Source organism: Gasterosteus aculeatus, chromosome X (genome assembly GCF_964276395.1).
Source record: "Gasterosteus aculeatus chromosome X, fGasAcu3.hap1.1, whole genome shotgun sequence".
NCBI classification, from domain to species: Eukaryota; Metazoa; Chordata; class Actinopteri; order Perciformes; family Gasterosteidae; genus Gasterosteus; species Gasterosteus aculeatus.
The window spans coordinates 12,754,620-12,782,385 of record NC_135698.1 but is presented as its reverse complement, the minus strand read 5'-3'; the positions used below and the strand labels follow the sequence as shown (position 1 = coordinate 12,782,385).

At 43.8% G+C, this 27,766-nt stretch overlaps 4 protein-coding genes across 8 annotated transcripts; 2 read left to right on the top strand and 2 right to left on the bottom strand.

The window, feature by feature from the left end:
- The first annotated feature begins 5 nt into the window (after positions 1–5).
- On the top strand, positions 6–3,328 carry rab19 (RAB19, member RAS oncogene family). Its single transcript, XM_040163220.2, has 5 exons — positions 6–154; positions 668–772; positions 1,270–1,458; positions 1,780–1,963; positions 2,065–3,328. The coding sequence occupies exons 1-5, from the start codon at positions 143–145 to the stop codon at positions 2,337–2,339; spliced, it is 765 nt and encodes a 254-aa protein (XP_040019154.2). The 5' UTR covers positions 6–142; the 3' UTR covers positions 2,340–3,328.
- hdhd5 (haloacid dehalogenase like hydrolase domain containing 5) lies at positions 2,564–5,474 on the bottom strand. Of its 2 annotated transcripts, none has more exons than XM_040163217.2 (8): positions 5,150–5,474; positions 4,795–5,010; positions 4,608–4,720; positions 4,237–4,330; positions 4,121–4,154; positions 3,849–4,023; positions 3,574–3,762; positions 2,564–3,487 (listed from the first exon to the last, which is right to left on the bottom strand). In XM_040163217.2, the coding sequence occupies exons 1-8, from the start codon at positions 5,258–5,260 to the stop codon at positions 3,094–3,096; spliced, it is 1,326 nt and encodes a 441-aa protein (XP_040019151.1). In that variant the 5' UTR covers positions 5,261–5,474; the 3' UTR covers positions 2,564–3,093. The 2 variants fall into 2 exon arrangements, with proteins under 2 accessions (XP_040019151.1, XP_077938932.1); XM_078082806.1 differs by having other exon boundaries at positions 5,189–5,463.
- A 1,356-nt stretch (positions 5,475–6,830) lies between these two features.
- Positions 6,831–11,487, bottom strand: ccdc77 (coiled-coil domain containing 77). 3 transcript variants are annotated; one of them, XM_040161981.2, is made up of 12 exons: positions 11,340–11,487; positions 10,783–10,822; positions 10,327–10,513; positions 10,096–10,238; positions 9,390–9,486; positions 8,820–8,910; positions 8,496–8,587; positions 8,256–8,404; positions 7,900–8,161; positions 7,695–7,820; positions 7,429–7,581; positions 6,831–7,136 (listed from the first exon to the last, which is right to left on the bottom strand). In XM_040161981.2, the coding sequence occupies exons 2-12, from the start codon at positions 10,806–10,808 to the stop codon at positions 6,990–6,992; spliced, it is 1,473 nt and encodes a 490-aa protein (XP_040017915.2). In that variant the 5' UTR covers positions 10,809–10,822; positions 11,340–11,487; the 3' UTR covers positions 6,831–6,989. The 3 variants fall into 3 exon arrangements, with proteins under 3 accessions (XP_040017915.2, XP_040017916.2, XP_077938930.1); XM_040161982.2 differs by having other exon boundaries at positions 11,375–11,483; XM_078082804.1 differs by having other exon boundaries at positions 10,096–10,148; positions 11,340–11,431.
- A 388-nt stretch (positions 11,488–11,875) lies between these two features.
- Positions 11,876–27,278, top strand: ush1c (Usher syndrome 1C). Of its 2 annotated transcripts, XM_078082801.1 has the most exons (26): positions 11,913–12,044; positions 13,952–14,019; positions 15,109–15,252; positions 15,451–15,589; positions 16,765–16,873; positions 16,977–17,001; positions 17,093–17,150; positions 17,250–17,438; positions 17,531–17,590; positions 17,995–18,051; positions 18,467–18,609; positions 18,992–19,057; positions 19,153–19,301; positions 19,845–19,894; positions 20,092–20,256; positions 20,436–20,552; positions 21,135–21,803; positions 22,281–22,334; positions 22,489–22,617; positions 23,422–23,487; positions 24,348–24,389; positions 24,892–24,945; positions 25,076–25,175; positions 25,524–25,633; positions 25,832–25,887; positions 26,071–26,280. In XM_078082801.1, exons 1-26 carry the CDS (start codon positions 12,009–12,011, stop codon positions 26,162–26,164), a joined length of 2,949 nt encoding a protein of 982 aa, XP_077938927.1. In that variant the 5' UTR covers positions 11,913–12,008; the 3' UTR covers positions 26,165–26,280. The 2 variants fall into 2 exon arrangements, with proteins under 2 accessions (XP_040017911.2, XP_077938927.1); XM_040161977.2 differs by lacking the exons at positions 19,845–19,894; positions 20,092–20,256; positions 20,436–20,552; ... (3 more) ...; positions 23,422–23,487; positions 26,071–26,280 and adding exons at positions 19,498–19,553; positions 26,964–27,278 and having other exon boundaries at positions 11,876–12,044.
- The last annotated feature ends 488 nt before the right edge of the window (positions 27,279–27,766 follow it).

Genomic DNA, 27,766 nt, shown 5'->3' with positions numbered 1-27,766 from the left:
ACATTGTTCTGTGTCCAGCTGTGCCTTGTTCATCTGTGGGCCGAGATGACGACAGAACGAGTCGGGGGGGTTGGAAAGAGAGAGAGACTGGTTCAGGGCAGTGTGCTCATTCTGTGTTAGCATCGCACTGTGATATCAATGTATGCAGCCTGAGGTAAAATGATTTCTATTACACCTTTATTATCACGGCACTATGAAAGTGTAAACTATGCTCTTTCAATGTGTCGTTGTTTCCCTTGTGCTAATGGTCTCTTGAGTGCTGTGGAATGTGTTGGTTGGCAGTGGTCGTCAAGGGGTTAGCGGCGTAGGACTTTAAAAACGTACAAATAACATTATTGGGTCCAAAGGACAGCTGTTAAGACAAATGTGTGTTAACATTCTGTCAGGAGAAGTTAAATTGCAGGAGCACTTTAAGCTGTTTGCTCAGGAGTGTTTGCACACGTGAGCAAAACCTGAATTCATAATGAGGTGCAGAACTGTTTAAACTCAACCTGCAGCGCTGTGGCCAACTCCCAACTGTGTAGCTAGAGGTCAAACTAATATAGTAAGTTACAAAGTGGAGCGGCGTTTCTACATTTGTCTAACCCTGCAGGTCCACTTTGGAGCCAGTCACTTTGTCAGTAAATAGCGTTACAGATCATTGAGTTTTAATTCCTGCCTCTTCCAGGTATTGTGCACTAGTACAGAGCCGGAATACAAATTCAAAAATCCATATCCCAAGATGCAGTGGTGCAAGTGGGCCGGCAGTTTGAGATCACACCTATCGAGACAGGTAAGGGGCGTGTCTATCTTTGTAGAGGGCAGAAAGAGTCACAGTACACAAATAAGCAGACGAAGATTGACTACAAGACTTCACGATTATGTCCGGTCGTGCGGCGTTGAAATGGAAACAGGCACGGGATGAAGAAAAACGCTACTTTTTGGATGCTGGTATTACATTCCAGGAGAGTAGAGTTTGTGAATGAGCTTTAAAATGACAGACGGAGCAAAATCTTAGAAAAAAAACTGTTGTTTAACATGGAGATTATTTTATAATGGGACAACTTTACCTTTGGATCACGCATATTCATCTGGAGCCACCTGAACTGGGAACCCGACTGCATCACTTTCCAAGACTGCCGTTTCTCTAAACGCTGTCAGTTTTTTATTGACACAACTTAGAAGGAACCAGTTCCATTGCATAGAGGCACAGATGATCCAGGATCTAGTGTTTCTGCTTGTGTGTGTGTGTGTTTTCTGTGTACACATATCCCTGCTCCCACCATGCAGCCCGCGGGGCCCGACATCGAGGACTCTTTCGACTTCCTTTTCAAAATCATCCTGGTTGGAGACTCAGATGTGGGGAAGACCTGCGTGGTCCAGAACTTCAAGTCTGGCATATTCATCGAGAAGCAGCAAAATACCATAGGTGTGGATTTTACTGTTCGCACCCTGGACATTGATGGCAAGAAGGTGAAGGTATGTGACATGCACTCTACTCTTACATTCCACATTCATCTCAGGGATCATTTGATTTAATCATTGCTGCATTTTTGATGTATTAAGAAAAGCCTGTTTAGAGGTGTTACTTTCCTTTCTCTTATCTAAAAGTAGATATGATAGATATAAGGGGAGTGGTTGGCTTCTTCTTTAGCATGACATCATCTGTGTGTTAGCCTTCTGGGTGTGTTAAACTTATTTGTTAAGAGTTCTGCACACAAAAACACGTCTGAATGATTTTGCACTCGACACACACTAAGTCACACTGGGCTGAAGTTGTGTTTTGTGTCGTCATTGCAGATGCAGGTGTGGGACACAGCAGGACAGGAGCGTTTCCGCACCATAACTCAAAGCTACTACCGCAGCGCCCACGGGGCCATGGTGGTCTATGACATCACACGCCACAGCACATTCGAATCTGTTCCCCACTGGATCAGGGAGGTGGAGCAGTTTGGAGCTTCCAGCGTGGTGCTGATCCTCATTGGTAAGCAGAATGACACTAAAATGCTAAATAAATGAGTTAAATGCTTTTGAAAAAATAAGAACAGTCTTGTAATGTTGGTGAATATTAATAAATCCTCGCAGGTAATAAGTCAGACCTTCAGGCTAAGAGGCAGGTGTTGTTCGAGGACGCGTGCACTCTGGCGGAGAACAACGGCGTGCTGGCTGCTCTGGAAACCTCCGCCAAGGAGGCCCAGAACGTGGAGGCAGCCTTCGTCCTCATGGCCCAGGAGCTGCTGGCCCGCAACGGCATGTCCATCGCAGAGGAGGCTCCCCAGAGCTCGCCGCAATTCATGCTGAGTAACAGCTCCCACCCGGTCCATGGCGCCGCGTCTCCAGACACAAAGTGCAGGTGCTGAGTGTGTTGTTGAAGAACTGTTTTAAATGTGGTGTCAGTTGTTTAAGTCTTGCCTGTATATTGTTGCATATTGTGTGTGGGAAAGTTTTGTACATATTTTGACTTCTAATATTTATACAGTTTGTAGTACTGATAAGAGCTGCTGAATGTGATAGCGACCCCAGCATCACACACAGACCCTCTGCTCGACAGCTCTGTACTAAGAAATTACAACAATATACAGAATTTTTCACTTGACAAGTTTTTGTGTCTTTTATTTCTGAAGGGGAAATAACCCAGTTGGGTAGACGGCTGTGCAAACCATCAGGTGTTTCTTCAATAGAGCTCTTCTTGCATTCATGCCAATGTCCTCCAGTTTAACTTTGAACTATGTGTCTCATCCACATAGATACTATAATAATATATAATCTAATACTATAATAATCTGATTGTCTTAAAAATGCATGTAACTCAACGCTTAGACTTCAGTGCATTCAAAAAAGAGAGAAGGCAGCGCCGTACAAAGGCAGGAAAGGACACGATGTCCGTCTTGATAAACTTGAGTTGTTGACATACAGTTTAAGGGTATTAGGTAGGGGCCTTTTGTGTGTACAATAATAAAAATAGTGCAGCAGTCTGTGACCAAATACCATGTACGATGGACTAAAAACAGGCGTAACCTTTTGGGATTTTCGCTGCTGATTCTATGGCAAACGCATCGAGGAACAACGCCACTGAACCCTGTGAAAACCAGCAGCGTAGATCTTTAAGAAGTCCTACTCCAGGGGCCAGCCTTCCTGCTGAAACACCAGCTCCACCGCCTCCTTCACATCCTCCACCACGAAGGAGGGCTGCGTGAGGCCGGGGTCAAAGCGGAAGTCCCTGTGCCCGTGGAAGACGCGCCGCTCGCCGACTGCATGCTGCGAGGGCACCTCCTGCTGGTCTCTGCTGTACACGCCCGTGCACACCAGGATGGAGCTGCACCCCTCTGGGAGGTCCTCCCCCGCCCCCAACACGACCGATCCTCCGCCCAGCTCTGCCGTAGTCATTTCTGGGCCGTCTACGCCTCCTGCGCCACCCTCAGCCTTCATCTGGGCCTTGGTGCGCTGGGAAGCCTGGAGGTAGTGGTTGTAGAGGTTGGCGCCGTATATGTCAGACATGGGGTTATCTCTATAAAAATAAAAAAAATCCACATTTTTGTGTTGGAGAACAGGACAAACATTACGATTCTGAGGTGTAAGGTGTGTGTCACTAACCCTATTGCATAGAGTCTCTTCACAGGCGTGGTCCAGCCGAGCCTCTCAGCCTGCTGACTGACCAGCAGCTCAGCGTAGTTATACGTCACCACACTGGGTTTACCGATCAGAGCCTCGTACTTCAGGTCGTAGCCTGTGGCCTTCTTGTACAGGCTCTCTAAGCACACCAGGAACATGCCGTGTCCAAACCTATGAGACAGGGACCTTTAGTACCAATAATGTTTCAGGGTGGGCGCACACACACACACACACACACACACACACACACACTGTACCTGGGGTTCTTCGCCTCGGCCATCCACAGCAGGTCCATGTTACAGGCCAGCACCGGGATGTGAGGGTACCGCATGGTGCTCCAGGCGTCGCCCGGTCTCCCGTTTGTATGGAGCACGTCAACAATAAGCTGGAGGTTGGTCTCCCATCTGATTGGCTCACCAAATAAAATGACCGCTGTAGGAACGGGGCAACGAAGCAAAGACCATCACAGACAGCCATACTTGCGTTGTTTCTAGATGGTTATTCGATTATTATACATTAGGAAAAATACCGTCTATTGGTGGTAAGCCTTTGGTGGAGGGAATCTGTAAGACATTAAACCAACCGATAAGACTCCTCCCTCAGCTGAACTGATGATAAACTGGCCTAAACGTTGACACTTCTTACACCGTCTTTGGGCCTTCTGGCGTGATCCACGACGTCTAGAAGAGCGTACGCCTCTCGGAGCATATCTATGGTAACGACGTCCTGAAAGCCCAGGCTGAGGTTTGACGTGTTAAAGTAAACAGTAAAGAAACACTTTCGATGGGACTTTTCATTCTGCAACTCGTTTGCTGGGTTATAACAACAGAAGACATAATAGAAGCAAGGAATCCGTGGAAGGGCTTAAATGAGACGGCTGAACAGCGAAGGAAACAAAGGGTTCTGATGAAATACTGATAGCAAAGTTACAAATTACACTGAACAAACAGAACATGCGCATTTTGAGGTCAAAATCCGGACGGATTGCAGAACACGGGACTCTTTAGACAGGATACTTGTGTGCGACCTCCACGATAGGGCCCTGTCCGGACACCAGAACACGCATTTTGTGGAACTGGGTGAACATTCGCAAAGGACTATGGGACAGCACCACCTGATCCGGAGACACCTGAGGAAATAATAAAAAAAAAGATTCATGCCAACAAAGCCAACCGAAGACACGTTTTAAAGTTTCACATTTACCTCCACCTCCAGCAAATGGGACAGATGCTCGGCCTTGTTCTGCCTCATGCAGTTGCCTGCGTTTGTGACAAATACCACGGGCACCTTGTACTTCCCATCACGGTCCACCAGGTTCCTAAAGCACTGCTTGGCTTCAGGGATCAGCGTCCTGCCCCGCACCAGCACCCCATCGATGTCGAAGAGGAGCCCGAAGGAGCCGGGGCCCCGGGGAGGGACCTGCATTGAATGAGATGGTAATAACTGAAGGTTATGAAAGCGTCTGTGTGGAAACAGCTGTCAAAACAGCTGCTCGTTTTCTTAACGTCTTCCGTGCTTGACTTGAATGAAATAAAGTTGGAAAACAGCATCCACTTACGTGGCTGTAATCTCGTGAGGTCGACGCCGAGGTGTTTACTTGTTTTGCTGCTCCTCCGCAGCTCGACTTCAGCAGTTGCCAGCCAGCTTTCAGAGACCTTATTCTCTGCATTTCTTAGAGCTGCGCGTGGTTTTTTTTTTCAAGCAGGCGGCTGAACGAAAGACAATAAAAGAGCGAAAAAGCGACACTGCAGCCGAGCTGTCGGTAAGTGGGTAAGAAGTGGGTCATGGTGCCTCTAACAGTAACGCGCACTATTCAACCCCTCACGTGTAGCTGCCATCGCTCGACAGCGTAACCTCTGGTAGAGGGGGGCTGCGCATGCGCAGAGCCGGCCGCTCACCGGAAACACCGCGGCTGTTTACGGTGGAGTTTTTTTGAAGAAATGAAAGCGAATCCCTCGCTAATCAAACTGAAACTCAACTGTTTTTACTATTCAAAGGTATGAACAGGAGGCCACCGCTCTCTGTTCAATGTCTGTCTGTGTAAAGTGAATATAGTAGAATGAAATGAATCATCAATGAATTGTTGATGTATCAAAATAATTTATTTTTATATTTTATTTTATTCTTATATGCCTGTTTTATTTTATTCTTATATGTTTTTGTCAATTTTGTGAATAGTTACTGAATAATATAAACGAAGAATGCACACACCAGTATGACTACAAAATGACACAATAGACAACATTCAATTCCTAAACTATAAGGTCATATGAATGGATTTGCTGCATTCGGGATTGACCTCAGATTATAACCAGACATTGTTTAGAATTTCAGAATAAAACCCCTTCAAAACCCTTAATTTTTAAATACTGTATCAGAATGTCCCATTATTTTCTCAGTTGCACTCCAACGTGTGCTATTATTCTGAAGAGAAATTAGCTGGTATCCATTGACCATTTCCTTTCAAATTGAATCGGAAATTATTAGGAAATTGGCTCATGAATGATTCTGTACTGGCAGGATTTATGGCCCTGGTCTAGCACCTTGTGGCTGCGTTATGCATCACTCAGCTCCTTACCATTTCTATTTTCTTCTATTCCTCCTTTTGCAGCATTGGCCTTTCATAGTGAACTTCAAAAGTAGTGTTTAACGTAGATATTAATGAAATTATGCCCTTTCATTTCATAACTTATCACAACATGTTTTTTTTCCCCAAAGAAAAACGTTTAACATTTTCTTACATTTTTAAAAAGGGCAGGCTGTTACTTTTTGGTTTCTGTTGAATACAATATCTGTGTCCTATTCTGTTAATCATAAACATATGCAAGCATAGATACCACTATCTAATAAGCTGCATACATTTCTGTAGAAATTAACCCATTTGGCTTATTTCTAACTGTAGTTTGTAGGAATATTAAATAGGTCTTTAACCATCTTAATTTGGCCTGTGTTAAAGTCAACAAATACTATATATATATATATATATAAAAACAAATTAGACAAACCCATAAAATAAAAGGACGGCTGAGTTTAGCATGTAGATGCTTCAGTTTAACGTTTTTGATTCAGTCCACGTCAAACTGTCATGGCTTATGTGGGACACTGGAGAATAGATCTATCGTTAGTCGTTCATAAAACCTGTGGTTTTCCTGCTATCACAATTCCAGATGTCTGCTGTGAAGAAGCCTCTGCTATTCCCAGAATTCATTACATAAATATCCTTGCTCATTCACTCAAAATTGTTAAAGCAGAACAGCTTTATTAGTACAAAGTACAAAATAGAAATAACATTCACATAATCATCACATTTCAGTAATGTTCACAGTGGCACAAACACAGCCATAAACCTCACATCGACCATCCTTGACAGGCAGACAGTCGACGCCACAGTCCAATGCTCAGCTGAACCTCAGCTGGTTTTCAAGCCCATAGATCTTGGCCTTCAGCGTCATCAGCTCACCCTGAACCTTCTTGGTGCGGCCGTTGGTCTGGCGTACCTCATGCAGAATGGCCAAGTCCTGGTTGGGTCTGATATCAAGAGTAACCTGAAACAGTAGATTCACAAAGACCTGATGCATTTCTAACTATTACATCAGCAGTATGCCCGGCTGGAGGAGACGGTAGTTAAATTATTTCTCATCTTGTTTTGTTTAAATAATAACATATGAAACATTTACATCACATTATTTTCTGTGTTGTGTTTTGTGTTCATTATTGAAATGAAAAACATAAAAAACACAGCCCAAAACACATGGCATTTTTTTTACTAATGATCAGAACAAACAGATATTATGGAAGAGACAATAAAGACACTGGTTGACTATAAAGTCCTTTTACCTTGAGGAGTTGTTTTTCCACGTCTTTGAATTTCTGTCTGAGGTGCTTGAGATCTGTCTTGAAGCCCTCCACCTCCATGGCCCTCCTCTTCTCCAGCGCCTCATAGCGCTGCGTCATCAGCTGAAGACGCTTGGCCATTTTGTCTGAACGCTCCTGCACACGTTCAGATTTTGGTAAGACGAAAACATCGACGACAAGTAACGCTGCAATCAAATATGACCAATCGGAGAGGTCTGTGAAGACTTTCCCAACTTAGACCACGGTACCTTGAATATTTCCCTGCCTACATCCCCCTCCTCTCTGATTTGGGACAGTTCTGTCTCCAATGTAACGCACTGCTCCCGGTACATCTCTGCCAGCCGGTGGGCTTGCTTCAGATCCTCCTGCAATGCCTGATGATGATTGATTGAAGTTAAATTTTAAAAAAGAAAAATTGTTACTTTTTAGTTCCTTCAGAGTAAGAAATATTACTTTAAGCTCCTCCTTGCGCGCCTGCTGGAACTCCGGCTGAACCCTCGGGAGGAGCAGGGCCGTGCTGCTGCTGGGCTGCCACGTTCGGCCCGCCTCCGCGCCGGTAGATCCAGACCTCCTCAGGCGGTTGTGGCAGGAGTCCAGCTCCCTCAGCAGCCGGTCCTTTTCCACCATCCAGCCCTTCTCATGAGCCCGTGTGTCAAACTTTAGCTGTAAGAAATCTCTGGTGCTCTCATACAAGAGGTTCTGGGTTCGCTGGAGCCTGAGGTCAGAGGAGGTGAGAGTTACACACTGGGAGGAAAAAGGGGAGTTGAAGGAGCGTCATTCCTAAAATACACTCGGTAGTTTGGTCCCACTTGTCGGTAAGAGCCGGGATTCGCTCCTGATCCCTCTGCCGTTGGGCCTCGGCTTCCTCAGCTTGAATCCGTCGATCCTCCAGCAGGGACTCCACTTGCTCTTTGGCCAAACGCGTTTGTTCCTCCATCTGAGCCTGCAGAGCCTCCACCTGTAAACATGAGCGATGGAAAATATCAGCTTGGCGCACTCGTCACAAACGCCGTAGAAACAGGAGAGTACAGGAGGGAAACGTTTCCTACCTGTAGTAACAACGTCTGGTTATCATTCTTGTATTGTTCCAGGCTCTCTCGAATTAACCCGTCGGCTGACTTAGTTCTCCTGCCACTCTCTCCTTAAACAGAAATTAAATCAGGGTGGCACTTTTTGTCTGTAGAAGTTCAGTTATTATTATTTTTATTGCATGTCAAGTTCTCAAATTTCACAAGGAAAATTGTTCCTGCGTTTACAGATACTGACATTATTCCAAAAAGGCCTTTTTGTTGAATAAAGGAATACAACAAGAATAATTATATTAAGATTTTTCTAAAAATCACTGAACAAATTTAGAAAAGGCTTTTGCAAACCTTTCCTGTTTGCAGCAGGTCTCAACTGTGTTGGCCGTAGGTTGAGATTTTCCTCAAATCTGGACTCCGTGATCTTCTGTTTGATAGTGACCTGAAACGAAGTATAGCAGTCTTTAAAACATGTTTTCTCTGATGGCACAGAATCAATTGACAGTGAGCAACTTGATTTAATTGTGTTGTAGTTGACGTATATCTGAACGAGTCCTTCAAGTGTGCATGCAAAGGTTGGTGGAGTCACTGTTGGACATAAAAGTAGCTGCATCAGACATAAAAGTAGCCGTAGTCATGAAGCAGCAAACCAGACAACATAATATCCGTCTCACAGAATAGGTTATTGTTGCTAGTAACAAGCAATGACCATTTTTTTTGTCAGCTTGCTTGTATATGGAAGATATTTATGTCTGACAATGAAGAAAAAAATATACTTTTTTTACTGGAAATACAGGTGGAACTGATCAGATACACCCCATCTCAGGTGTTAGTCAGCATTTATTAAGGGGATTAATGTGTTTGACAAGTCAAGACTTCTGCTGTGAGGAAGGTCAACAATGAGGGAAACGTGTGCTGTACCTTGTGAGGAGGCTCTTGGTGGAAATATGTGATCTCCCCTGTATCAGGACCCACCAAGGCTAGAAGGTGCTGGATTTTTTTTCTGTCCTCCAACTCTCTGTGAAAACAGTAAGTGATTTATATACACAAGTGAAATACCAAAGACGGACATTAAAGGCAATGCGCACCCACACTGCGGTTCTCCTAGAATGATTTCACCTCAGTTTGTACATCTACAGTCATGTGAACAAAAATGTAAGGATATCTAATTGGTGTGTACAGGCTTTAAATAATATGAAATAACTTGCAGCAGTGTGTCCAATGGTTATTACTATGGTTATTAGATTGACATCTAATAGGCCTTTTCTAAACAGCAAGCATTTCTTTTGTTAGTCAACTTATGAAAGGCTAATGTATAACTACAAGGCATGCAATAATATTTATGGTGGAATCCATGTACGGGAGTTACTGGGAAACATTTTACCAGTAAAATCCGTATTTCAAAAAGGTACGCTTGTAAAATTGTAATTTCCAAGCCAAACTTCCCTTTTAAATGTTCTAGTCATAAGCTCTGCTTAAGTGTCCCAATAACTGGATCCCTAATCAAACATGCACAATACCAGGGTCATGGATCTGGAACACGTAGATGCAAAGAAACCCCTATTTGTATGATCAATTACACCTGCGCTTTTCACATGTCAACGCTCATCATCAACAGTGCACCAACCTGATCTTTAGTCTGTCATTTTCTGCGTAAAGCCGTAGAGACTGTTCCCTCTCCTGGAAAAGGTAGACCTGCATGTCACTCAGAGCGCTTTGCAGCTCTGCAATCTCTCCCTCACGCTGTCGTACTTCCCACTGCAATTTATGCTGTGAGGATATGCAGGTTGGTGAGAGAGTTACAACAGGAAAACACACTCAGGTACTCCCTAAAAAAACACTTCTGGTTGTGTCTTACCTGGTCTTCTGTGATGCCTTTGTACTTGTCCAGCATCTGCAGTAAGTCCTCATGTTCTCCGTCAAACTGGGCAATCTTCTCTCTGTAGAACTCAAGCAGCTCCCTGGAGGGCCGCAGGTACGCTAGCCGCTCATGGATGGGGGGAAGTGGGGAGTCAGGTTCTCGACCAGGGGTCCGCATGTTGGCTCTGCGGGAAAAAGAAAAAGAGATGAAAACACCTGCCATGTTCAGTTTCTGCAGCTAATTTGACAAATGGTGAGACATTCACTATTTGAATGATTACCGTGGAATTTAAAACCACTTAAGAACTTAAGATTAAATACACGTGTGATAAAATTTAGGATTGTAACAGTGGGTGAACAGATTGACACAGGATTCAGGGAGATTAGCTTTAAAAGCATTAAATCCTTCTCTGGTGAGACAGAAATGTCTGTCCTGTCGCCTGTGTGAGCTTACCTGTGAGGTGTCGCAGGCGATGACATCTCAGCACGCAACACTGACAACATAAACGGCAAAAAAAACGAGCGTCAACTATAGTGTAAACGTGTAACAATTAGCTACTTATAACGGTAGTTTCTGCAACTAATCCTGCAAAAACAAGCCACTTTTTTCCATCTTTCAATAATAGTCAGTATGCGTTCGGATATCAGAAGAATGCATTTGATGAAAATCAATTTGGATCTCAGTTGGCTTTGGTTGGGCGCCGAGTGGAGCGGGACATTTGAGAGTAAAGTCTGACTACTAACGCGATATTCTTAAGAATATAAACATTTTAACGCTTCAACACGGTCAGACGAAACGAAATCTAACGTTAGCTTGATTGAACTCGACCCATTTGGACGTTGATGTTGAAAAAGAACCTATGCTCGAACGTTACGTTCACACATGTTAAGTTAACGCTAACTAGTTATTTTACCCTATTACCAGGTAAGACAACAATAAGGCGGGTATATAACAGTACGACGGCATAGCTATAATACATATATACCGGCGCAGTATGCCTCACATATTACCATTGATTCATCGGGTTGTACACAACGTTAGTTACCCTGCGTCGTTTCAGCGCAGCGCCGTTGTTCGTTGCTCTCAAACTTTTGAAATCCGGAAGTTGACGCCTCTTTTTTTCTTCTTCGTTGGATTTAATATGTAACCATTCCCACCAGCGGCAGTCGGTGAGTTGTGGCAACAACTAATACTAATCAGGCAACAGTTAATACACCAACACAATTTTAATGTCAGTTATGGGGTATTTAATTAAGGTAAGCGAGGCTAGATCTATTTTATTATTAACCCAAGACTTAATAATGATGAATCGTGGTCAGGGAACCATTAGAAAGTATTTGTTTTTTGGTGAATTTGTTGAGATAAAGAACGGAAATGTCAATACCTTCATAATAAAGGCAGGAATCGGACGTGTGTGTGTGTGTGTGAACAACTAGACGTTTACAAATAAAACACCTTCCCGGTGACTCGAAATTCAATTCAGCTATATTTTTGTTAATGTACTCCTTGATCGTATTAATTTCCCTAACTATCCTATCTTCGTTAGTGTTGTCTTACCATGAAAATCACCACCGGAAGCTCTAGTTTAACAACGACGGGCTTGACGCGCTGACCCTGGTACTGCAAAACTTCAACGACTCGGGATCTCACGTCGGTCCCTTTGCTACTTCCTCGCAGCGATGGAGCGTAAAGTTGCTCGGGAATTTCGGCACAAGGTACATTTTAACCATATTGCTCTATCGATGTTGATTACATTTCTTTTCACCAACACGCGCCCCCTGAAGAGGCTTTTCCTTGACCTGGCTGTCACCTCACTGGCTCAGGTGTCTCTCTGGGTGGGATGATACGCACACACGGAAATCCACCGCAGTTACAATCCTTCAACGTGTATCTTCAATAGAATCCTCTTCTTAGAATAAATAAAAAATCATTTACATACCTTGTGTGCCAGTAGCATTGGGGTTAAAATAAAATGTATTGGCTAGTGATCCCAAATTTAAAGCTCATTTAGAAATAAGACAAAAATAAATGTGCTAATAGACTAATAGATTTTCCCTTTTTTAAATTTCAACTGAAATCATTTCTTTTTATGGATTGTTTAGGATTGAATTATTAATATAGGGTACTGGTCTTAAAGTATCAACACCTGTTTAGATTTTTTTCCATCACCATTATAGCTCAGATGTCGTTTGAATCCGTGGTTTGTGGCTTTGTATTGTGACGGAGCATCCTTAAAAAGGTAAACGTGAATATAAAACAGAAGGAAGGAACGTGATATGTTCAGTGCATTTTCAACCGCGTGAGATCATCACAAAGCCATCTGCGCCGCACACAGGCTGACACAGTGTCACATATTCACAAAGGGCATCCCAGCATTCGATCATTTGGATTGTGTCAGACACGAGCAGCTGAGCGGAAGAGAAGGGGCAATTCACGGGTTTAATTAAAAGCTGGGTGACCGACGTTGCACAGTCGAGCTTTGTTTCTTTTCGTGACGTTGTCATATTCACTGTATTTCTCTCTGGTGGAGAGTGTGCGTGGATCCACTTTACGTTTGTGAAGTATTTTCTGATTTTTAAAGCCATCTTGTTCTCTGGGGATTCATTGCTAATACTCACACATGTTATAGAAGCTCTTTTTTTGTGAAAACATCTGAAACCTTAAACTATAGAGTCCACTTCTAACATGGCCATCTGACTGATCTCTTTGGTATATGGTGCCAAAGTCCAATTCAGGCCGCGGGAGTGGTTGACTGCCTTCAGCCAGAGACATTTATGACAGCCATAAAGACCACGTCGCACACACCCTCACAGCCAACTCACAGCGGGGTCCAAGGAGCGCTGCTCTGCATTTATGATTACCTGAGACCTTTCATTACCGCTCCGTTGCCACGACTACAGCTCTGGTCCGTTTGCCTTCTGTCAGCTACTGAATTAACCAACATTATTGAGGAAATACAAAGAGGCCCATTTAGGAGGCTCGCTGTCAGGTTGAGTCTGGAAATGCTTCAATCGCTACATTAAATTCATGCAGATGTCTGAATGTGTTTTTTTTGTCATATTTCACCCGTGAGTACATCCTGCTCACGATGACGTGTGCAGTGAATGTTGCCCGTCGTTTGTGTCTGAGATGAAAGATGACACTGCTGACCTTCCCTACTGCACCCTTTCCTCAGCTCTGCTGCCATTACCCCCCCCCCCCCCTCCTCCCTCCCTCCCTCGCCTCCCCCCACCGTGGTCTGATAGTCCGGTGAAGAGTTGTTGAATACGCTTTAGTCCCCAAGGAGCCTCATCACCCCTAAAGCCTAGTTTGAACGAGCGCTCAGACAAAACGGTCACTCCGGTCGGGTTCGGGTTTTACGGGTTCGACGCCGCTCAGGACGCCCACCATGTGTTGCATCAGCGACTGGCCGAAGCGTTTCCTCAAAACCATTCTGCTGCAGCTGAGCTGCCATCAGGTTTGTGGGAGTCCTGCATACGGGGGACGCACACGCACAGACTGACCGCTCACCCCCCCCATGCAGCGTTGACAGGGCCACAGGAGGGAGGTGCGGCGTGTGTCAGTGTGCTGACGTTCAGCTGTGAGAAGAAGGATGGCACCAGACGTTTTCACTTTTTTGCAGGTGGAGTTGCTGATTGAGAATGAAGCTGAGAAGGATTACCTGTTTGACGTGCTTCGTATGTACCACCAGTAAGTACGCTCTGTCACTTCTCAGCGCGGAGTTGGTTGCATGTCCCGTCACTCACATATCTGCAAATTCCCAACTCCATATTCTTATATTTACACAATGTTGATGGTTACTGAATACAGATTAGAGGTTTTCTTTTATTGTCATTGTTGTTATACAACATTTAGTTTGGTAGCCCTAAGTCCGCCAGTAGCAGCGAACACATGTACAAGAATAGGACATATCCTTAAAACGTAACATATATTAAAAGAAAAATTATATAAAAGGCTACATTTTATTCATATGCTGTTGTTTCTTCTTGTTCATTGAAAGCTACTGGAAAACTTTACCCAAATTCTCTAACGTCGACTAATTCCTTACCAACTTTGTACGTTTAGTTTTCAATTTTTCATTTTCTGATGCACCCAGTTTAAACTGTTAATCAGGCTTCGTGATGACGGATGGTCAGAGGGTCTCGGTTGGGGGGGGGGGTGTTTGAGAGCCAGAGCTCTGGGGCCCCGACCGCATCTGATCATTTTCCACTGTGCTCCGACAAGCCTGGCCAGTTATCCACAAAAGGTCTTTTAATGTTCATCCTGCGAGCAGGACTGAAATGACACTTGTTAATAATTTAAAGAGGAGGCCACGGGGACAGATTTTACACTGTAGCTTTTACTTTGTTCCTATAATTGCTTTCTTGTTGCTTTTTGAGCTTCCTTTGAATCGTGAGAGGGATAATTGGATATTTTTCCAATCAGCAATTATATGTAATCAGTCTTGTTCTTTATTCCTTCAAATTGAATATTAAACGGGATGTGCTACTGCTAATGGGGCTGGGGTACGTGTGATAAAAAACTACAAGTGATGTCACTTGATTGGGCCTGGAAAGCTTTGAAAAAATGTAAAAAAAAATCAGCCTATGTTAAGATGTTATCAGACAAATGAATAAAACGAACAACTAATTCTGTCTACGGTAAGTTTGGAAGTTTTCAGATATCCCTTTAAATATTGTCAAATGTCAACCTCAGTTAGGGGATATAAGTCATTGTGTATAAAACAAAGCATGCAGAAGTTAAAGTATAAAATGTATTTTTATTCCCTTCCTCTTTCAGGTCAATGGATCTGCCCGTGTTGGTGGGGGACCTGAAGCTGGTCATCAACGAACCAAAGCGCTTGCCCTTGTTTGATGCCATCCGACCTCTTATCCCACTAAAACACCAGGTGGAGTACGACCTGCTCACCCCAAAGAGGTCACGGTGAGTACAGCACAGACTCGCGTCCCGTTATTCCCGGTCTTTAATGCAAGTTTATGTCCCTTTTTTAATGAAAACATGCCACCGAGACTATTTTACACCATAAAATCTCTCTCGGTATTCTCCTTGTTCCCCACTGAAACGATGCTGCGTGGCTCGTACGTCCCGCTTCACATCTTCCTCTCTGTCGTCACTGTGTAGGAAGCTGAAAGAGGTGCGTCTGGACCGGACTCATCGTGATGGACTGGGTCTGAGCGTCCGTGGAGGGCTGGAGTTTGGCAGTGGTCTCTATATATCACAGATGGTCAAAGACGGTCAAGCCGGGAATGTTGGACTTCAGGTATGCACTTGCAAGTATATATTCATATACAGTATATGTGTGTGTACATATATAGTGCCAAGAAACGGCCCCCCTTCCTGGTTCCTTATGTTCTTTGCATATTTTGCACACTTAAATGTTTCAGATCATGAAAGGGGTTAGGGGTTTAAATAAAAGATAACTAAAGATAAATAAAGTGAATGCAAAAAAAAATGCAGTTTTTAAATGATGATTTCATCTATTAAGGGAAAAAAATAAACCTACTTGGCTCCATGTGATGAAGTAACTGCCTCTAATAACTGGTTGTGCCCCCCTTTGGCGGCAACACCTGCAATCAAGCGTTTGTGATAACCGGCCATGAGTCTCTCACATCGCTGTGGAGGAGGTTTGGCCCACTCTGTTATGCAGAATTATTTTACTTAGTATGTATATATATGTATATATGTATGTATGTGTGTGTGTGTATATATATACACACGCACACACACACTTACACACACACAGTACTCTACAGTAGAAAATCTGGACACACTTTCTCTTTTAATTGAATGAGAAAATGACTGGTACTGTATACACACTCTTATAAATTAGTATTTTATTAGTGTATTTTTAATAATAATGATAATGTGCAATTGATCAGTCAGATTCATTTTCTGTGTCTGTGTAATAACATCCACCGCTAGGTGGGGCCGAGTACCCTGTTTTTAAAGGTCTTGCAGAGGTTGTATGTCTGCCACCGATTATCCAGTTTCCCCCAGACGGATGTTCAATAAGAGAAATAACTCCTGTCATGAAAGACAACGTTAATGTCTGGTTTAGATTGATGCCGTAATAGTTTTGAGAGTCAACAACCACTGTGAGTCATTGTTTTTCACAATATCCAAGGTGAGAGTAATTTCATTTCTAGATAAAACCAAGAGAGACATTTATTATGTGTGTATTTGTTGCACAGAACTTTGTAGACGTTCTCACTTATGTGTGTGCCAAGCAGAGTTATGTAAATAGATTACACCAATGAGATCAATAAGCCGTATAGTGGCTGGTGTACTCAAGAGAAAGGGATGTAACCTTGTTGGTAGTAACTGTGTGTGTGTGTGTGTGTGTGTGTGTGTGTGTGTGTGTGTGTGTGTGTGTGTGTTCGACGTATTGGAAGGGAAGGTTTCATGCACAGAATTCAATCCTGTCTTGATTTACAGGTTGGAGATGAGATTGTGCGCATCAACGGATATTCTATCTCCTCCTGTATCCACGATGAGGTTATCAGTCTAATCAAGACCAAGAAGATCGTGTCCCTCAAAGTCAGACGTACGTCAAACACGCTCATTTTTAAAACAACATGAGCATTATTGATGGATATTGTTTAATATCGATGGCTTTCTCCTCTATTTCTTTCCCTCTGTCCGTGCAGATGTGGGGATGATCCCAGTGAAAAGGCAAGATAATTTATTCGATGAAACTCTGCTTAGAGTTGATGTGCCAGAATGACGTTGCCTTGTTCTTATTTACCCTTTTTAATCTCTCCAGCTCGTCAGATGAACCCCTGAAGTGGCATTTCGTCGACCAGTTTGTTTCTGAGTCGGGGGTAGGATGCATTTTCAATTGTAGTTTCATGTTTTCTTCCCAGTTTCAAACGTTGTATCTCATCAACAGGCCGCTTATCGACTTTCTTTAACTGCCACAGGAGAAAAAAAGCAGCATTGCAGGCTTGGCGTCCATTGGAGGCAAAGAAATCAAGGAGAAGAAGGTTTTTCTCAGCCTTGTGGGCACCAAGGGTATGGGCATCAGCATCTCCAGTGGTCCAACGCAGAAGCCTGGTATCTACATCAGTAATGTCAAGCCGGGCTCGCTCTCTGCAGAAGTTGGACTCCAGGTGGTTGCTCAAATAGAATATCTCTATTAAACTGTGATAATCATATCTCCAACCTGTTGCAAACTTCCGCTACGTCTTACCCCAAAATGTAGGTCGGAGATCAGATTGTGGAGGTGAACGGGGTCGATTTCACCAATGCGGACCACAAAGAGGTAGATGTTGTATAATCTTCTTGCAATGTTGGCAGCTGGAGCCTAAATTTTTTGTACATACGTTTTTATCTGAAAGCACCCACAGTGCATCGCATCTGTCTTTTTGTTCCTTCTGCTGTGGGTCATTTTCCACTGCAAAACCATTTTGGCAAACTAATCGCTAATATATCCTTGGAACAACAACTCAACTAGACTTGCCGGCCTAATAGCTTTTGCAGTAGAAAAACAAAGTCCTTCATGAAGTTTATATGTGGCTGTTCATTAGGAACATTTGAAAATATCCCATCCTAACAACCATACTTTATATTTCCTAGACTGTCTACAATACTGTCTTAATAAAATATAAAAATAAATAAATTTTCAAAATGTAGGATTATTTGAAGTTGTCTGTTATTGTATTCCAGGCTGTGAGAGTCCTGAAGAGCAGCAGGAGTTTGACTATTACTGTTTTGACAGGAGCTGTAAGTATACTTTCTTATCATTATCCGTTGTAATGCAAATAACACCTGATCATTCAAAAAGCATTCAATATTCTGTTTATATATTTATAACCCTCTTATAACCTTTTAAAATATTATTGGATTCACTCAAAGACATACAGGAAACACTTCTTCTGAGACACTCAACCCTCTCCAACTGGATCATCTTAAATAAATTGACACCTGTCTTTGTTATTTTATTAAATCTAATACATCCCAGTTAAGGGATTCCCAGAGACGGCAGACGTTTTTGTAAGATAAATAATGTGTTATTAGTCGAAAATGGTAAATCCCAAAGGAGTGTTAATGCTTTATAATCCTGACACAGAGGTGGCAGCCAAACAAAAATCTATGCATTAACATAAATAATCTAAGTATCTTGTTGTCGCCCCTTCAGGGCCGAGAGCTGTTCATGACGGACGAGGAGCGTCTTGCAGTCGAGGCCCGCAGGGAGCTGGACAGGCAGGAGCTGATGCAGCAGAAGAGGGTGGCGCTGGAAACCAACAAAATCCTTAAAGAGCAGCAGGAGAAGGAGAAGCAGTGAGTGCGCAGCCCAAACAAACACCTACGTGCAGCCACATTAGTTAACATTAACATTAATCAGGTGCACAGAATGTAAACAGAACACGCATTCATTTTCCATCCATCTGAGGACCATTAATTGCTCTCTTGTCACATCACATTCATGTTTCTGAGTAATTGGCACATTTTGTAAACTCGGGGGACACGCTCGGTTTCTCAGTGATGCCAAAGACGTCTCCGGATGAATAATGTGGCGTCGTGTCGCACACTGCGAGGCTGACGTGCTCGATTGCTCACCGTGAACTGGATTAAAGTCATGCAGTCTCTATTCATAGCCCCGTGCTGTAGCATGTTATGTGGACAGAGTTTTGTTCTGTAAATCAATCATGTTATTCAACAGGAGGAAGATGGAGATCTCTCAGAAGGCCGCCGAGGAAGAGGAACGCTATAAAAAGGAGATGGAGAAGTATACGACTGTTTTTAATGTCCTTAAAGTGACCAACCGATATTTTTTCTTGTAAATATCTTGCAACGCTCACGTGTTTGGTCATCCTTTTGAAGGATTGAGGCTGCGGAGACGAAGCACAGCCGAGAGTGGGAGGAGGACTGGGGAGCCAAAGACCGGCCCAAAAGTCCCAGTAGCCCCCGCGCCCGAAAGAGCTCATCGCCCGCCCCGCCCGAGTCAAAGACCACCAAGGCCAAGAGCTCTCGTAAGGACGGCTGAACAAGTCTTCATCCTGAAATGCATGAATCCTCTATTTACTCCTAGACCTACATATGTACTTTTCCTCTAAGCTGTAGATCTGTAGACGTTAGTTTTGACTGGGTTTCACCTCTGCACGCTCTCTCTGTCTTTCCCTCTGCCTCTTCTGTGTGCTTTGTTGCTTTTTTGACCTCTCCTCTAAGCTGATGAAGCCGGCTCTTTAACAGAGGAAGACAAGGAGGACGATCAGGACGAGCAAGTGAGTCTGGAGCCGCAGCTGCCAGGATTTTCATTCGAACCGGCGTACACAGAGACGAGTGTCTAGATTTCCTTTGACAACCAGAATTTGACCAGACGTTAAATTAGTTGCATATATTTTGCGAGCTGTTGAAAGCTGTCCTTCTTTTGCATCACTCAAATTCATTTTTTTACATGTACTTATTTGGTGCCTAAATGGAGCAGGCTTAATCTGTTTTTCTCTTTCTGTTTTAACCTTGGATTTAATTCATTTTAACGCATCAGAGTGACCTGTGTTCATCTCCATCTTTAGCATTTGGCTGGTTTTATCGCTATGAGGGAAAGCTGCCGTCTCTCCGCAAGGTACGGTCAGGCTGCATGGCTTCCGTGTGGTGAAAGAGTTTTCTGAGGAGATAAAAACATAGTTAAATAATTCTGTTTGTCCTGCAAAACACTGGGTGATGTCACAAGCTATTTCTGCATGTCGTGCTGCGTGGTTTTGGAGTCGCAGATTTGTCTGTCCCGTGGTTTTTCATTTTGACTAATTGAAGTCAAAGCAGAAAGGAGAAAAGAAGAAGAAAAAGAAGAAAGTGTCCAACATGGACACACTGCAGGAGCAGAGAAAAAACAAGAAGGAGATGGAGTTTGAGCTGAAACTTGCCATGGAGAAGGAAGAAATGTATGAACGAGAGAAGCAACTTAAGATCAATCGTCTGGTGCAGGAGGTACAAAAACAAGTGCTTATACCCCATATTTCATATGGATAGGGTTCAATGGCACTGTGAACTCTCAGGGCGTCATGTTGTGGTTTCAACTAAATGCCGCCATGTTATTCGTTTGACGATGCAAAGGTTATTTTAAAAGGTTAAACTCCGATTGTCCGGTGCTGACCTTTTTGTACCAGGTGTCAGAGACGGAGAGAGAAGACCTTGAGGAGTCAGAGAAAGTGCAGCACTGGGTTGAGCGTCTTTGTCAGACCCGTTTGGAGCAGATATCCTGCGTGGAGAATGAATCCCCAGAGGTACAGAGTGAGACCTCCTCTGCGCAGACCTCTTTGCACTCATGGCTCTCGACAATGTATTCTTGTTTCATATGAAATTACACACAAAGTTATATGGCAACTATTTGCTGAGGATGCACCTTCTTCCTGCCACGTCTAATTGGTGATGGAGGGACTGATTAGGTTGGAGGAAGGATGGGGTTTACACTGCTATGAGTGCCATTTGTAACTTAATTCAGTTTGAATATTAAGTTATATGATTTATATGATTCATTAGATTAGAGAATGAGTGTGCAGTTGGAGAGTTTATACAACATAATACAAAAGAATAGCTACTTTTCCAGCAAGTAAAATCAGTAGGAAAGTACAGGAGATGTGTGAAAAAGGGAAGGGGGACTGAATTTGGAAATACCAAGAAACAAAACCAAATTCACTCCTTTTTTCCCCACATGGAGTTGACAATGTTTTGGCATAAATTGGGTTTCCTCAGGTGACCATTTGCCTTTTGAAACAGCAAAATGTCCATGTTGATTAAAAGAAGAGAATGAGACAATATTCATAGATGTTGGTTCAGGTCATTTTTCATGTCGTTGTGACTTTAAGCTATCGCCGCCGCGCTCCCCCGCCTCGGTGCCGAGGGTGAAGCGTTTCCCCGGCGGCCTCCACCTGGCCACCACTGACCTGGACGACTTTAACCTGGATGACGTGGATCAGAGCCTGAGGGGCCCTCTGAAGAGACTGGCCCCTACCCAGCCCAGCACGAGCCAGCCTCCCCCTCCCTTGCCTCTCCCCCCGCCCTCAACCAAGCTGAACCCCACAACACCTAGCTACGCCCATCCCCCGCCACAGCGGCGGCCTCCTTCTCCTGCCAACGCTAGAAAACCTCCCTCCGGACAGTCCAACGCGAACAACAGGGGCCGAAGGCCTCCGCCCCACCGGGCCCCCTGCCCACCTTCCTCCCACCACCCACCGCCGCCTCAGTCGTCGTGGCCTCCGTCCTCGCCCCAGCCCGCCCCGAGGCCCCCACCGACGCCACCCCCTCCTCCTCCTCCTCCGCCACCTCCTCCACCTCCCCCTCCGCCCCCACCACCGCAACACTCGGGAGAGGGAGCGGGAAGCCACAGCGGCTACCGCCAGCATCGCCTCCACGACCTCCAACACCCTCCCAGTCCTCCGGAGCGCAGGAGCGAGTGGGAGGCGGGCGGATACCTGCCAAGAGGCGGGATGTACTCGTCCAACGCCAGTGAAATGTCCTACCCCTCTAGTCCAAAGGTCAGAGATTCTCGCGCGGGGAGGAATAACGTGTGCAGTGTTTTGCTGCACAAAGAGCTTGGTGCATTTTAAAGACTCAAGGACTTGACTCGTCTTTAATGGATAGGTTTATGTGCATGTTCCGTTTTTATGCCTTGGGATGTTTTATGCATGATGGAACCGTTTCATCTTGACTGAATTGAGTGCCCGTTAATTTTCAATTTGCTTTACCGACTGAGGAAAAAGGCCTTGAGGGATTCGGCTAGTGAGTGGTGTTTGCTTGCAGTGTTGAGATGGTGAACGTAGCACGTGTTGCTCATGAGAGGAGCTGATTTTCTGTGTGTTTCCTTCTGTTCGTTTGGACTTCTGCATTTCCTTTCCGTTGGGTCACGATTTGAATGCTTTTTGAACCTGGAAACTGGTGCGTCTGGCTGCGTCTGCGCTGATATTCCTGCAGTGTCTCTGCTCGGAAAGTAATTTTATTTTACTGTGGTCCAGGTAATGAGAAAAACCTCCCACGCCAGTCGTATTTCCAATTCAAGCACCCCCTTGGTGAGTGTTTTTCAGTAAAAATCGTGTTTTTTCCCACATTACTCAATGCTATGACCTTTTTATAAATTTGAAGCTTCTTTTGTTTAATGAACACACTGTTTGAATGCAAACGTACACTCAGCTGCTGCGTGGAAACACGGTCTTTCCCCCATAGCAACTAGCTCCTAGTCCTCCCAACCAGAGGCGTCAGATGACCCCTGTAATGTCTAAACCCGTCATGCTGCCACAGTCCCAAACCCACCGACCTGATCCGCTCAGACCTGCACTCCGTTCTGATGGCCTGGTATGACACACAACACCGTGCAGTCGTTTGCATAAATCTTCCCAGATCCAATGTAATAAGCTCCTATAATGTGACCAAACATGGCACCGGTTGCAGACATTAATCTCTTTTTGTCCCGGGAGTCTTCCAGACACTCCAGCTCAACCAATCTGTGTTTATTAGATCACCGGCGAAAGCATCTATCCTCCCTGTCAAAAATCTCTAGTGAAACTTGGCATATTTTTTTTTTTTCTAGCTACATTTATATCAGAGAAACACTTTCCAGTAACTCTCTTGGCATTAAAGGTTACGCCTGAGAAACACAACCACACATTCGTTCCACCAGTTCAGCAGCACCTCTGCAGCCGGAAGGTGAACTCGCTTGCTGGGAGTCACCTCGACTCTGTGGGAGCTGAAGGGTTGCCGTAAATCATCATCAATATCCCCACTGAGATGATTTACCACGTGTGTTAATCGAGTAGTCCACGCTGCCGCGGCACACGACTGTACTTCAGTGTGTTTAATTAACATACAAAAAGATACATTTCAAATTTTTTATTGGAAGTGCTGACAAAAGAAAGTTAGCGTTGCCGCTTTGTTTTCAACACACGATATTCAGCAAACAATATCCTTCATTAGAATAAATACTACCACATTTTAAAGTTGATTTTGAGTCAATAACTCAGTGTTGTTACAGCCGGTAGACTGGAATACACCACAGCTGTCGCTGCTGCACCACCCACACCACTGTCCAGCACCGGTGGTGGTGTTTGTTGTGTTTTTGTTTTGTGCGCTAAAGCTGATACGTGTTTGATGTGTTTTCAGCCTCCGGAAATGCTGAAACGGATGGTGCCTTTCAACGCGTCTTTTAAATCAAACGGCAAACGACAAGTAATCTCTACTTCTCACCACCTGTATTGATTTTTACCTCTCTTGAGCGTTTTCTTTCTCCTATTCTTACTTTGTATGCTCACACACACCAGGTGTCCTTGTGGACCTCATCGTCCGGGCCTTAAGGTCGAGTTGAGTAGCTTGTACTTCTTTTGTGTATGTGGAGTACACGGTAGTACTGTGAACAAACACTGTGGCAACGCATGTGTCATTCTTACTGCTCTTATCGGTTTTGATCTGGCAACAGACGGCTTCAGCGTCATCGACTGTAGTAATCTGCCTTTTTACTTCAGTTGGTCCCGTGTGCAGAGTTTTTCTTGCTCATCACTCTCGTGAGATTAGATCATTCTAAATAACACATCCATTCAATTGTTTGGGGTCTCTTCAAGTTCCTTCTCCAGTCACAACACATAGATCAAATGTTACAAATGGGTTGTTTGCATCAAAACTAAACAAAAATAAAGATGTAAATGAACGCGTCTTTATTATGGAAGGGGAGGAATGGCTCTGAGTTATCACAGCTGGATTAATGCGATGTCCGTTGTTCTGTTTCCTTCCCTCAAATGAAATTGCTGCCGTCTTTGGGAGGAGTGATTAGGACTGATTTTGTGTGAGTGTGCGCGTGTTCCTGCTAACTGTGCTCGCCATTATTGAATGAAAGTGGGAGTCTTTGAAAGTCACCCTGTGTCTTCATGTTTTTCATTTAATAGACGGGTTTTACATCTGTTCTATAAAACTGGTTGTCAAAGGAAATCTTACGAATATTTCTAAGTTCCTTTCATTTTCATTTGGTCAAGTTTGCTAATCCATTATTAATGTATCAATCAGTTTTAATGAGCTACATGTTAATTCTCTTTCAGGGATTTCAGAAATACGAGGAAGATTTTGATCCCTACTCCATGGTATTGTATATTGTTGGTGTGGTATATTGTTTGCAGTTTAAAAGGAACGTGGTACTTAGCTCTAGCTAACTACAAATGTAAACCGGTTGAGTCTATAGGATCAATAAGCCATCATACTTAATTATAGATTAGCTTCTAAAATGTTTGATTTCCTTTGCAGTCATTGTAAATTATTATACCAAAGACAATTTATAACTAGCATTACAACAATGATTCAACATGAAATTCTGGTCAGTATGATCAAGTGTATTTTGTGTGAGTAAGGGATATTTTATATATTTTTTTATTAGAACAATGATCATTTGTGACAAATTGTTGTCTTCTCATAAGTTATACCATCCGTAGTTAATAACTCCCAAAGGGTAGTAAACTGAGAATACACTGATGCAGAATGGAAAGCCATTCTTCATTTTAGCACTTCTATTTATTAGTTCACTTCCTTTCCAGCATCTGCAGTGTTGTTTTGTGCTTTTACCCTCTTCAATCCTTTCTATGTTGCTAGTTCTCCTCGGACCAGATAGACGGGCGAGATGTGAGAGTGCTGAGAATCAAGAAGGTACCGCGCCGCTTCTCCTGCCTCCTTCACTTTCATGGATGAAACAAACCTTCTCGAATCACGTGTGTGATGTGTGATATCCGAAAAACATGACTGGTAGATTTTGATGCTTTTGTTCATTGTTCTCGAGACTGGACAGCTGGACCTCGCCCTGGAGGGAGGCGCAGACTCTCCTTTGGGGAAGTTGGTGATATCGTCTGTCTATGAAGGTGGGGCGGCAGATAAGCACGGTCAGTTCATTTTATGTTTTCATTCTAAACTAATGCTTGTCTTTTAAATCCGTAAAAAGCGCACAATTGGCCTTTGGACTTAAATAAAACATGTTTTGTCCCAGCTTGCTTACTTACCCTTGTGCAAACAATAAAGACACAAGCTTTAGGTCAAATTGACTCCCACTGTGAGACTGCATCCCCGTGGGGGACGTGTTGAGGGTTCACGTGTTTAGTGTCTTGTGAGCGTCTCTTCACACAGACCTCTATATATACCTCTGCAGCTGGTTGTGGCACTCACCCTCTGTGTGTCTCACCGCTGCGAATAGCCATGTTTGACAGAGCCATCTCTGATTTGTGTCTTCGTAGGTGGAGTTGTACCCGGGGATGAACTAATGGCTGTCAATGGGAAGATCCTGATTGATGCAACATTGACCGAGGGGCAAAACTCTCTGGCTCGGGCCTGGAATAGCGGAGGGGTAGGAGTCAGATTAGAGGAAGCCATAGTAAACCCTAACCCAACAACAATAGAGTGTCCTATTATTTGACCTGAACCCCTTCCAACATTTATGCTTCTGTTTTCAAACTCATTTCAGTATTTTAATCAGGCTCCATATTTTCTATTAATTCAGGCAAGTAAAAAATGAATGTACGGTAAGTGTTGTTTTTACTTTCAGGACTGGATTGATGTTGTGATTGCCGTTTCCCCTCCAAAGGAATATGAAGACGAAGTGTAAGCCTTCCTCATGATTATTCATGTTCTAGTCTGTGCATAATCCATTTTTGCATTATGTCATTAAGAATAGACATCTGCCACATTTTGTGTTCTACTTTAGGCCATAGTCTAATGAAAGTGGCCCAGTAGTCCACAGCATTTGACCACGCGGCTTGTCTGTCTGTGTGCACGTGTGAGCAGCCCTAAGTCGGCATCAGTCAGTCCCACTGGGAACAGAAAGGTGTTTGAAGGCAGTGCAGCGGTGTACAGACACGGGTACCTACTTCAGCCCTAGCCGTCCCTCTCCTCCACCCTCACCCTCGTCCTGGTAATTCAATTAGCCTCTCGTGCTGCTCTTCACCGCAGAGGTTTAGTGTGACATTTGCTTTTGAGTGTTGCCCCCGATTTCTTTTTCATCCTGAGCACATGTGACAGTCTCTCCCTAGCTGAGCAGTTGTTTCCCTTCATCTCTGTCAGAGTGTCGCTCATGTACCGCTGTCACAAGAAAGAAAAGCTGGCGGGCCAGTGGGTCTATACATCATATACAGTGTGCAGGTTTTGTATTTGAAAAATGCCTCAGGGTGATGTTTCTTCTTTACTCGGGTGAATAGACAACAACTTATGAAATCAGTGACCCGTCCCACCATGTATCTGCCAAATGCCGCCCTAGCGAGCTGCTTATAAACACACGGATGCACGTGTGTCTTCTTTGGTTCCTTCCTGCGTCGTCAGGTCATGGTCAACTCGTAAAAGTCACGCGGCCTTCAGCAGTTGTTCTGATCGATCTTGTTGCATGTCCTGACATCCATGGGCACTAAAGAGACACCGGGTGTTACTGTGCGGGGGTATTCCTTCCTCCTCCGCTACAGTAGAAATGTTCTCGACCGGGGTCATTTTTTAGTGACCCCGATCGAACCCTGAAAAAGCCCCAAAAGGTTTTGGTCCAAGCTTTGATCATTTAGGGTTTCTAAAACTCACATGCATGTGTTGGTCTGTTGTATTTAATGTGCAGTGATTGAGGCAAGCAAAAAATAGCAGGTTTAACATGTTTACTTGGCAAAAAACATGTTCTTTTCTCTCTCTTTCCCTCGCAGAACGTTCTTCTAGTCTCATTGACCGCCAAGAAAACCCCGCTGAGACCGGAGCCTTTGAGAGTTGAAGGTTCCTTCAGGATTCACAGTCCTGCTGAAGATTGTTTTTACTTAGCATTACTAAAAGGTCTTTATAAGCCTCGTACTTCTGCCATGCATCAAGATATTGTGTTGATTTGTTGAAGGACGATCCAGTCAATATTCCGTTGTCTGCTTTACTTCTTCACGTGTATGGTCGACTTTGCATGGTCATGCTGATTATTTCTTTCAGAAGTGTACTATATTTGTCAGAATTACAATAAAGGGCAAATAAAAGCAGGCAGACTTTAATCAATATCAGCACTCTAATCGTCGGAGGAACGCTCATGATTAGAGAATTGATTTTGTGTTGTGCCTCCGGATTGACCCCTCACTTGTGTTTTTCAACATGATGTTAGCAACTAAATTAATTTGAAGCAAATTCATGTTTTTATTTCCACGACTGACGCACTGAAAAACGTTTCTTAGGTTTTACACTATTAAAACCTTACGGGAGGATTTTCCCCATTTCAAGGGTTTAAAAGTGAAACAACAGGCTACTCGTTTTCACAGAACTTGAGGTGAACAGTTTTCCATCTCCTTCACCTATTTTTTTTTTTTTACTATTTGACCAGTTATGCATCGATTTCCTTCGAGTGTGGGGAGCCAGACAGTTTTCTTTATTAAATGTCCACAGGGGGCAATAGTGCGCCTTCTTTAATACCAAGCGGACTCTGACTGAGGGCGTCCCAGGGCGTTTTATCATTCTAATTTGAATAAACCCGAAT

Bases quoted from the DNA above. Each gene is read 5' to 3' on its own strand.
- rab19 (XM_040163220.2), top strand. The intron at 773-1,269 runs GTAAGGGGCGTG...CCCACCATGCAG, and splicing joins GATCACACCTATCGAGACAG to CCCGCGGGGCCCGACATCGA. The intron at 1,964-2,064 runs GTAAGCAGAATG...AAATCCTCGCAG, and splicing joins CGTGGTGCTGATCCTCATTG to GTAATAAGTCAGACCTTCAG.
- ccdc77 (XM_040161981.2), bottom strand. From the start codon at position 10,808: ATGTCATCGCCTGCGACACCTCACAG. The intron at 10,239-10,326 runs GTAAGACACAAC...ATATCCTCACAG, and splicing joins AAGGCATCACAGAAGACCAG to CATAAATTGCAGTGGGAAGT. The intron at 8,911-9,389 runs GTACAGCACACG...ACTTCGTTTCAG, and splicing joins ACCAAGAGCCTCCTCACAAG to GTCACTATCAAACAGAAGAT.
- hdhd5 (XM_040163217.2), bottom strand. From the start codon at position 5,260: ATGCAGAGAATAAGGTCTCTGAAAGCTGGCTGGCAACTGCTGAAGTCG. The intron at 4,331-4,607 runs GTATCCTGTCTA...GTCAAACCTCAG, and splicing joins ATCGTGGAGGTCGCACACAA to CCTGGGCTTTCAGGACGTCG. The intron at 4,024-4,120 runs GTATTTTTCCTA...CCGTTCCTACAG, and splicing joins AGGCTTACCACCAATAGACG to CGGTCATTTTATTTGGTGAG.
- ush1c (XM_078082801.1), top strand. From the start codon at position 12,009: ATGGAGCGTAAAGTTGCTCGGGAATTTCGGCACAAG. The intron at 20,257-20,435 runs GTACAAAAACAA...TTTTTGTACCAG, and splicing joins TCAATCGTCTGGTGCAGGAG to GTGTCAGAGACGGAGAGAGA. The intron at 21,804-22,280 runs GTCAGAGATTCT...ACTGTGGTCCAG, and splicing joins CCTACCCCTCTAGTCCAAAG to GTAATGAGAAAAACCTCCCA.